The following is an 11,443-nucleotide window of genomic DNA, read 5'->3' as shown; positions in this document are numbered from 1 at the left end:
TTAATTTAAAGTAATCAAAGGAAATATTTAAAATGAGTGGAGTTCAGTGATAAGCCACATGCTTTGCAAATGTGAGATCCTGGATTCAAATCCCAACACTAACAAAGTAAAATTCAGTTCCTCAGTCAGCCACATTTTAAGTGCTCAATAGCAAAGATGTCTAATGGCTACCATATTTCATGGTATTATCCTAGTGCCACTTTTTTACAGAAGAGCTCAGATATTCAATTTTACTGCCTCATCTTCTGCAAGATATTCTAAGGTTAAAACAGCTCATAAAATAGCTTTTTTATAGGAAATATAAATGTTCACATTTTTCTGTGCTATATTTTGAGTAGTTTCCTCAAATCTATCATCCAGTTCACTTTAAGGTCTCTTCAGCTGTATCTAATCTGCTCTATAATCCATTTGGTTTCTCATTTCAGCAACTATTTTCCTTTTTGGAAGGTCTATTTGTACTTGTTTATATCTACCTATTCTTTTTCATAGTGTCTTATTTTGTTAATGTTTCTATGTAGTCTTTTGGGAAAAATCATGTTAAACTGTTTATAATCTCAAGTATGAGGCTGAAAGTTCCCATATTCCTTATGTTTGTAAGCTCTACCTCATGAGGGACCATTTTCTTTCCTTACCACTTGTAATGTTTTGTTATGAGCTCATCTTAGCCGAATCTTACTTTTCTGAGTAAATCCCTGTAACCTGGATTGGTGAAATGTCCCTTCAGAGTGGTTTTACATCTGCTCCTATTATGTACCCTTGAGGTATCACCCCTAGAACCAGGTTTTTATCATAATTTCTCAGCTTATGGTTTGGCTCACCATATGATTTAAGACAAATTCAGTTATTGAACTTGAACAGGCCTGAGGTTTTGGTTTCTCAAGAGAAACGTTTATTTGGACTCAGAGCTAAAGTGGAGATTAAGCATCTTTGTGCTGTTATGGAATTTTTAAATTTTTTTATTCTAATTATACATGATAGTAGAATGTATTTTGACACGTGGAGTATAACTTCTCATTCTTCTGATTGTACATGATGTAGAATTACATTGGTTATATAATAATTTATGCACATAGGGTAGTAATGTCCAATTCATTCTCTGTCTTTTCTATTCTCATTCCCTCTCCCTTACCTTCATTCCCCTTTGTCTAATCCAGAATACTTATATTCCTCCAAACCACCCCCACTCCACCCCCACCCCCCACCTGCAACTATTGTGAATTAGCATACACATAACAGAGCAAAGGCCTTTGGTTTGGGGGATTGGCATATACATTGGAGAAAAGACAGCCTCTTCAACAAAATGGTGCTGGGAAAACTGGAAATCCATATGTAGCAAAATGATATTAAACCCCTATCTCTCACCCTGCACAAAACTCAAAATGGATCAAGGACTTAGGCATTAGAACAGAGACATTACACCTAATGGAAGAAAAAGTAGGCCCAAATTTTCAACATGTGGGCTTAGGAACTGATTTCATTAACAAGACTCCTAAAGTACAAGAAGTAAAATTATGTATGGAATTTTTAGTTCATTTTTTCATTGAGATGGTATCCCTCCAGAGGTCCCAATCCCCCCTCACCACCCCCACCACCCCCACCACCAGGCCTTATCTCTAGCACTCTAGGCCTCTAACCATTTCTGTTCAACTAAAGCCCTAGGGAGGCTGTCATATAGATTCCTTCTATACCCCCTGCTCTAGGCTCCCTCTGGGATTTTTGTATCTGAAGATTTTTCTTTCTTGGACATTTAAGCACACTTGGTGTGCGTGCGCGCACACACACACACATTCATACATGTTGGGGGCTGCCCTGAACAAGAGCTGAGCATACCTTTTTTTTTTTTTTTGGTGGTGCTGGGGATTGAACCCATGGTCTTGTGCATGTGAGGCAAGCACTGTACCAACTGAGCACACCTCTTTAAGTCTGGAGTAAAGGGGTACTGGACAGGCATTGCACCCTTTGTAATGCATGTGGACTTGCCTGTGCTGGGCAAGAGAGGTGCAGCTCTGGGAGTGTGCATTACCCAATGAGATAGGCGTGGCCTTCCAAGATGTCAGTCAATCTACTGACCCCAAGACATCAAGAAGCTGGAGTCAACCCCTTGAAACCTGACCCCTTGCCTCATTTGGGGTGGAACTTTCTCGAATGTCTTCCCCCCAATAAAAGGGCTCCAGAATGTGCTCCTCTCTTTCTTGCCTACCTTGCCCCCCTTGTGGGATGTGTGGCTGAGGACCTGTCACTGAACCCAAAGAAAAAGGGATTTTGTCTGTGTGATTATTTCATGCCAGCCCAGTTCACCTGGAGTGAGCTTGACTAATTTAGTCACATGTTACATCACATACACATATGGAAGGATCTTTGGGAGGATATGTTTAGATGCAGACATGTTGTTGGGACAGTTTAAAACCAGTATAAAATTAGTGCAGCCTGTGAAACCTCCATTCTGGTTTTAAGAACCATAAGTTTAAGTACATAATCCAAAAAAGTACTTTTACCAAAGGCACTTCACTCAATGACTGAAGAACTACCCATCCTGGATTTCCTTACTATCTGGGCTCTGGGATTTTTCTTATGCATAAGCACACCATTTGGATTCCTCTGAATTTATCTGAAGACTTCTCTTTACAGACTTCTTGGTCCTTTTGGGCTGCTAAAAATTCTGAAGACTGAGTAATTTATAAATAACAAATGTATTACAGTTCTGGAGGCTAGATGTCCGAGATGAAGGTGTCAGCAGATCTGGTGTTTGATGAGGGCTTCCCCTCTGCTTCAAAGATGGTAATTTCTTGCTGCATCCCCACGGGGTAAAAGGGGGAAACACACTCCCTCTTCCTAAGGTTCTAACCATGAAGGCTCCAACCTCATAACCTAATCTCTTCACAAAGGACTCACCTCTTAATACTAACATTGGGGATTAGATTTCAAGATATGAATTTTAAAGGGACAAGCATTCAGACCCTAGCAGCACACAAATTGAGAAATAATCCTATTGTCTAAGTCTCATCTGATCACAAAACCAAAATTATGAGATGTTCAAGCCAGAAGGAACTTTAGAAATTAAATATTATAAGATAGCAGTCCTAGAAAGGCTAGGACTTGCTTAATATAATGCAGCTGCTTAGCAGCACTGTCAAGATCTCCTTTTTCTTTCAACTTACTGTCCTACTTGGACATATGCCATTTAATTGTATATTCTTACAACCCAATTTGTGTCATAATCTTTGCGGCTTCCAGCTTGCTATCTCTGTTAGGTAGTTTTTTAAAAAACAGCTACTTAGATAATGTTTCATTCTTTAGTAAAACAAAGTCTGTACCTGAAGACATTCTCATGGTTCCTTCCTTTAGAGTAGGACCCCCATCATTTTCTCTGTACCCAAAAGGAAATTTTCTTGATTCATACTTCAGTCTTTAGAATCTACCTTTTCTCACCTTGACTTTTACTCTTTCAACTATTGTCTTTATTATCCATTTTGTCCTATAAAAACAATGTGACTTGAATAACCATATTTATAAAAATACCAGTCCCTATCTTTGGTAGAAATAGCCTTCCATCATCACACATTCCTTGTCTCATTAAACAAAAAATATGCTCTATGCTACTGTGAATTGTATATACTGTATTGTATTTTATACTGATTCTTTAAAAAAGGTTGTTTGCTGGAGATTGGTACAAAGAAAGGACAATGAGAAATAAGAAAGGAAGATTGAGATTTAATATCATAGGACATAGATATATCTTCAAATAATAACTGAGCCTTCAATTATATCTAATCTGTTCAGTTCAGTCATTACATAGCTCTCAATTCCCCAAGGTCAAGAAGATCTCCGTTAACAAGTTTTAATCAGGAACAGGGACTACCACATGCAGTACAGTTATGTCAAGAAAAAGAAAAGAACAAAATGTGTCCAAATTTAAGTAAACAAAATGAGAGACACTGATCCATTTAATTTCCAAACATTTTTAATGCTAGAGGAAAAAAACAATAGAAAACGGTGGTGAAATAATTTCATAGGAAAATTCTATATGAAAGAGCTCTTAAAATTTATATTCAACAAATATTTGTTCAGCACCTTTTAACTAGCAGGTTCCATAATAGGCACTGGGACTACGGACATGGCCCTTACCTTCATGGAGCTTACAGTCTGCTGGGCAAGACAACATAATACAAGCAGATAACATTAAGGAACAACAAGAGTAAAAATAGAAAGAATAGAGGTCCCTGGGGACACATAGTTGAAGATCTTAAGGAGGGGGTCCCTGAGCAAATGATGTTTGATCTGACATCAATCCTTGAGAAATAATAATACAGATAATATTTTATTCATACATAATTGTAGTTTCTCATCAATGTTGCAGAACACATTTGAACTTTTTTTCTTATACATCTTTCTAATGTCCATCCAGGAGTAAATATTGATATGCCCTATATCCAATAACAAGTAAGATAGAAGACAAACCAGTTAGAATAGACCCTAGCCACAGTGTGAGTCAGGGTCCTAGAGGCTGCCTGTACATTAACCTCTAATTGTTTCATTAACTGTGCATTAACCTTTAATTGCTCTACTATGGAGAGGTCAGGCATCCTGAGAGAGACCTACAATGGAAGGACCACTGTAGAACTCAGGACCACAGCCTTTTTATCAACCTCTATAGCTCTACTGGTGGTTTTGTTTCATTTTGCATGAACAATATATCCAAAGTATTTCATGGGACATACTTGTTTAATTAACAGGTAAAAATTATGTACATTTATAGTGTACAAGATATTATTTTTGTATACATAAACATTGAAGAATGACTCAATCATGCCATCAACATCTTATCATTTTGGGGTACTGAAAACATTTAAAATCTGCTCTTAGCAATTTTCAAGTATACAATACATCATTATTTACTGTAATCACCATGTTGTTCAATAGATCTTTTCTGCTTACATATAGATTAGATATCAGTCTTGGCTTCTCTATTAAAATAGTCTAGATTAGAATTTGAAGTTGCCACCCACAAAAAAGTCCCTTATCCAAGCTTACTGTACAAAATCAATCACTAAGACAGTTATAGTATTTTAAAATTTTTTTATAGTTGTAGATGGACAAAAGGCCTTTATTTGATTTGATTTTTTTTATGTGGTGCTAAAGATCAAACCCAGGGCTTCTCACATGCTAGGCAAGTGCAATGACACTAAGTCTGCTTGATTTATTTTTCTAAGGACAGGAATTTAACAAAATTATTTTTTAAAAATTTAATAATCTCTAAATTTAGATAGGTTTAAAAATATAGATGATTCTTTGGGTTATGATTTCATATAAATAAAATTAAAACACCTCTTTCAAGGTAAGTAAAAGGAAAATTTTTGAGCATAAAGCAATTATTGAATTCCCAAAGTGCCAGCAATTGGCTAGCATGAAAAGAATTATTGCATGAAAAGCAAACATAAATTTATTGCCAGCAGAAAAGAACAATTACATTAATTGAGATTTGGAGGTATTGTTGTATTGTCAAGTAAAATCATCTGTTCATACAAGGGCTTGATTTTTCAACTGGCAAAATATTATGAACCTGACTTCCTGGCTTAATCCAAGCTTTGCAAAATCCAAACATTTAATACTTAAGAAATTCAAATATTGGACTGTATTTATTAAAAGATCTTATAACTAATGCAGAAATGCTTACATGAATAACAGATTTGGACTAAATACGGTAAATTCATGCATTACTTTTGTTCTGCCCTTATGTAAATATTAGTCGATTCTAATAGAAGTTCATTCACCTTTCCCTGGCTCTCTTCATGTGAACATGTCAAACAGTTACAAATATTTATATGATAACCTATTATAACTGCACCAATGGAATCACAATAAGAAAAGAGGAAGGGGAAAATTTTTCCTTGACTTTCAGCTCAAATCATGACACAGAGTTTGTGCTAAAAGGTGACTTCAGAATCTCTTACATCCTCATATGTCTTATCCCTAAAAAAGTGCAAATTTTAAAAAATAATCTGATCAGAACATCATTAAATTTGTATTTTCAGAATCATTTATGAAATACACTACGCTGGTAAGAGTTAATTAAAGACATGCATATCACAGATGTTCCCAACTTAGCTCATTCATTTGCAGGTCAAAGACAAGTTTTAAACAAAGCAGCAAATTCATATGTGCCCTTTCTAAAGCCTGGGAGGAAAGTACCAATTATTGGAACAAGCCTGGGCAAGAGACCCTCCAAGGCCTGGAAAGAGCTTTACCGGCAGTCTAACTATATTAACAGAGAATCTGGGTTCCATATTTCTTCAGTAAGCCTCCATTTGATGAGCATACTTTGATTACATAGATGATTCAAGTTAAAGAAATCTATCTATATGCTGCAAAATTATATCCACACTCCTCCCTCCTCCATTTTTTTTCCCACTAACAGGCAAAAAAGTGCCTTCCAATGTGGCATTTTGCATTTGATAATGGCTACAAAGATCATGGTGGGAAACAGGCATGGTATTTGTGGGGATCTGATAGACCAAAGGGTAGTTTTCTGTTCTACCATCTACTAGTAGAATAATCGGAATAAGCTAAGTAACATTCAATTTTTTTTTTCCTTTGGTACCAGGGAGTGAACTCAGGGGCACTCGACCACTGAGCTACATCCACAGCCCTATTTTGTATTTTATTTAGAGACAGGGTCTCACTGAGTTGCTTAGGGCCTCACTAAGTTGCTGAGGCTGGCTTTGAACTCGAGATCCTACTGCCTCAGCCTCCCTAGCCACTAGGATTACAGGCATGTGCCACTGTGCCAGGCTCAGAGTTTCTTTGTCCATACACTTGGGGAAATTATACTTACTTTTTGGGTTGTGGCCAGAATTTGAAATAACCTAAGCAAGGTACCTGGCATATTGTAAGATCTTGGCAATTAACTCTTGATTTTTGTTCACTTGCTGCATTTTGTTTGTGCTGCTTTTGTGGTGGTTCTGGTGGGGATGGTTATTGTTTTGTCTATTCCTTCCAAGAGGATGTTGTGTTTGCCGGTTTTTTAAAAGCAAACACTATGCTGTGGTAACCTGATCCCCTTCTCATGACCTACACCAGTACTTCTCCACAGTGAGTGGTTTTGCCCCCTAGGAGACATTTGGCACTGTCTGGGAACTACATCTGGTTGTTATAGCTTGTGGGGAAGAGGTTTTTGCTCCTGCCATCTAGTAGGTAGAGGCCAAGGATGCTGCTAAAAATCCTACAATGCATGGTATAGTCTTCCCATCCCCATCAAAGAATTACCCAGCTCAAAATAGTATAGTGGAAAGGTTAGGAAAACCTGGTCTACATGACAAACATAATCAACTCTAGAGACAGGGTTTCTAGAGACAGGCATCAGAATATTCATTGTAATTTTCCACTATCCATGAAGGGAAATAAGCATAAATAAGTATGGATCACTATTGAACAGGCTGCCTAGTAGTGGGTATAGGTTGGTGTGTTTGTGATTTTTTTTTAACATTACATCCATTCTTACTTCAGATATAGAGTGATGAAGTAGATGGTCTGCACCATCAATCTTGATCAAATGGTTAACTGGCCTTATACAAAACAGTTTTCAGTAATGCCTTAAATTAATTCTTTGAATTAAAAATCTTGATATGGGTGTGTATACATCTAAAGTTGATCAGGCTGCATACTTAAAACTAGCATACTCCACACTGTACAATATAAGAATATATACTATGTATTTAAGTGTATAAAATTTTTATGAAGAAAAAAATTTGACATAATTCAAGTGGAACTGGACTGAATAAAGTGAGCTTTGCTTAGGAGAGGACAGCATACAAACTAATAGTTTATGGACCCTTCTGCACATTTGAAATACCTATGCACATCAAAGAGACTGAGCTGCCATTTCAAATTATACTTCTTTAAGCTGCTCCTCTCAATCCAACAACTTTTATTAGTGTACTGTGAGTTTCAAATCAAAACTTCATTTATACCTTTAAAAATAGTCACAATTAATTCAGAAGTTCTGTTCTCTTTTGAACTCAAGTTAGATCGTTCTATTCTATGTTGGTTCTCACTTGAGGAATGGTATTTTCAAATTGTTGCAATAAAGAAAAATCCAACCAAGGAATCTGAAGGCAGAAGCAAGTAAAAACCTGCAAGAAGGAAAAACCATGGCAATATTCAGTGTTCTACTCCCCCGCTGCCAATTTTTTGAACAAACAATATACATAAGAGTTTTCACACCCTCTCAGGATGTTAAAAAAAATTCCTAATTTATAATAAGGCATAATTTGGTTTATTTTTATACTACCACTTTATTCAAAAGAGAATTTTTAAAAATCATTCATAGGAGAGTCTGTTCCTGCATATAGGGATGATGGAGATTATATGAACAATGGAGAGCCTACATTCTCTACTTAATTTTTAAAAATGTAAAAAAGTTTAGAAACACTGAAACACTATAATACTATTCTAGGAAAAACAGATTATGAGCTACAGTCTTATAAAAAATGCCACTGGCAATAAAGAAAAATGTACTTTACATTCAAGGTAGTGTATTTAAAAAAAGATTTAACAGTATAGGCAAGTCTGGGGGGAGGAGCAGTCATGTCCATAGACAGAAGAGGCAACAGTTTTCTACATATGCTAAATTTTGTAGGAAGCAAAAGGAATTTGAGATTGAGAATCTCGATCAAAGCCCTTGATGGTCTATTTTTTTAAACTCAGTGACAGAATTTAATGCATCTGATTCCAAGAAACCAGAATCAGTGGTTCTTATAAAGCCACAACAAGCCTCAGCAAAGGCTGAGAAACAATGGTTGAAATCCATCAGGTTGCAAAAAATATGATTGATTAAGTCAACAAAGGAAACCTTGAAAGAAGTGAGTCAAAGTCACTTTTAAACATTGGACAATAAACTTAAGAATTCTCATCATCAACCTACTAAAAATGGAAAATTTACATAATTTCATTTTAATGTTGGTGAACTCATGGGCTATAGATACATGACGATTCTTGGGAATGAGTGGGGGATTACACTCTGTCAAAGGCAAAGAGTCTGAGTTTAAGCAAACTTGTCCATCCCTTCAACTGTGCCCTTATCATACGCCAAGCACCAGGGTACATGCACTGCACAGACAATACCACAATCCCTGTCTTGAGCAGGTAAAGGGTCAGTGGGAGGCTGGTTGGGCAAATCTGGGATTAGAAGCACAGACATGCTCCATTTTGCAAATATTTCCTTGGATTCTGGATGAGGTCCTGCATCCTATTTCCATCTTGTATTCACCCAACTCAGAGTATAACAGCTACTAGCATTGAAAATGTCTTTCTTCAGAAATAGCTGAGGTTTAGATAAATCCTTATAACTGTAAAAAAGCCTGAAATCCTTCCGTTCTAACTCTTTGAGGAGGCTGTACCAGAATCGCACGACGCTGCTGTCACTGCCGCTGACCTCAAACCCAGGCCAGTGGAGATGAATCTCAAAGATGAGCTGTCCAATCTGTTCAAGGACATCTTCCAGAATAAGATTTTCCAAAACTTTCCATTCTGCACTTTCCAGATCTGCCTTGAGAACATCAATCTGTAGTTAAACAATGAGATGAGATTAAAAGATTTGGAAATCACTATGAAATATATCATTTTCCTATCAGGAGTCTCACATCATAACCCCCTCCCAAGGTAGCAGAATTTTTAAAATTTTAGAGTTAAAGGTCATTTTCAAGGGGACATGATGCTACCAAGATGCCAGGTGGAACTCATAATGGACCCTCTTGCTTTCTGTCCAATGCAAATGGCTACCCAGAAAGAAACTGGATCATGTGTATCATGGAGCTTCTCCCCACAGCCTGTCCAAGAAACACAGCCAAGTCCTGACAGAATGATGGCCATGGGAGGGACTGACTGAGGGCCACTGCCTGCAGAGACCATCTCAAGCATTGTCCCCCTCCAACTTCATCAGGCCTGGAAATCAAGGAAAGGATTTCCAAATTCTGAATATTGGACATACAGAAAAATTATTATCCCATGAATTCTTTATTTCTAAATGCCAATACAGCATCCTTTTAAAAAAAATCATCTGCCTATTTACTGAATACCAGTTTATATCCCAGGTAAAATGGAGTACAGCAAGAAGTTAGGATGGGAGAGAAATATTTTGCCATTAATCAAGTTATAAAAATTAGCTCCTTTCTGCTGGCTTTGCAAACAATCCATTAGAATAATGGACCTCTCAACACCTTATAAAAGCAGGATTGGGGGTGTGGCTCAGTGATAGAGCACTTGCCTAGTATACACAAGATCCTGGGTTCACTCCCCAGCACCAAAATATTCAAAAAAATAAATAAAAAGCAATGAAATTATGTATATATGCCTGACACCAATCTAACTGCTTCCCTTTGTGATATCCATTTAATCACATCTTAACTGTGCTGCAAAGGTAATCCTATCAGGATCCCTAATTAACATCTGGGAAATCAGACTCAGTGAGTAACCCATCCTAGTCACACAGCTGGAGAGGCAGTGGTGCAATTTAACCACCATGTTGCCCCCCCTCTGCCCCCAAACCACAAATGGAAAAAATGGTAACTCAAAGTCCCAAAGAGGTTTTGGGTTTGGAAAGTGAGATGCTATTTATGGAGAATGAATATATGGTCAGCAAGTAGCATTTTGTTATCAGTTATCACTGCTTGACATTTGCAAAGCACTTTTCAAGGGGATCATTTTACCACACAAAGGAAAGCTGGCAGCATTCAGAAACAAGTTGGGACAGTTGAAATGGAGGGAATCATGCAAAGGAACTACGGCTGTAGTCCCAAGAGGTGACAGCAGAACAGCAAATAGCCCTTCAGGAAGCTGCCGACTGAAGTCACTAGTCAGTATCCTGTCCCATGGAAGTGAAAATATCTTTGCTGGTTCAGGATGGCTAAACTCCAAGACAGATCCTGCCCAGCCTCTCCTCTCTCTCTCAGTACGTGTCTGTTGGATAAGTTTCTCATGCGAGATTGAAATGTGAGGCTCCCAATGCCATGGAAACATTCCTTGTGTGACTTCAGAGTTGGGTACAGGAGAAGGTACGCAGAACTAACATACAATTGCTCCAAGAAAATGGGTTTTGCCTAGTGACCTGGGACCTGCAGGCAAAGGTTTTACCTTCTTGCTTTGGACAGTACCTCCTGGTCCACCAAGAAAAGAACAATGGTAAGATCCCAAAAATCCCCAGAGAACTTACTGGGGATTCTTAGGACCTTAAAACAGCTTGGGGGCAAATGGTTTCAAAATCAAAGAGAAAAGGTAAAAAAAGAAAAACCTCTTTGTGAAAGTAACTGAGCAAGGGCAGGTACCGTGGGAACATACACCAGGCTAATTAATTCTTGAAATTTAGACACAAAGGAATTAATTCATCCTTTTTTTTTTTCCTCTCTGCTGCCCTGGCACTTCCATGGCTTTGTTTAATCTTGGCAGTTTT

General features: G+C 37.5%; 1 protein-coding gene across 1 annotated transcript in view; it reads right to left on the bottom strand.

Annotated features, from left to right (window-relative positions):
• Positions 1-3,812: 3,812 nt before the first annotated feature.
• Mettl24 (methyltransferase like 24) overlaps positions 3,813-11,443 on the bottom strand; it is a 106,398-nt gene continuing 98,767 nt past the window's right edge. Inside the window, exon 5 of the mRNA XM_027928011.2 lies at positions 3,813-9,559. Within this exon, the coding sequence (XP_027783812.1) occupies positions 9,245-9,559 (315 nt within the window). The 3' untranslated portion in view covers positions 3,813-9,244. The remainder of the gene's footprint in view (positions 9,560-11,443) is intronic.

Source organism: Marmota flaviventris, chromosome 6 (genome assembly GCF_047511675.1).
Source record: "Marmota flaviventris isolate mMarFla1 chromosome 6, mMarFla1.hap1, whole genome shotgun sequence".
Lineage (NCBI taxonomy): Eukaryota > Metazoa > Chordata > Mammalia > Rodentia > Sciuridae > Marmota > Marmota flaviventris.
This window is presented reverse-complemented; position numbering and strand designations above follow the sequence as displayed.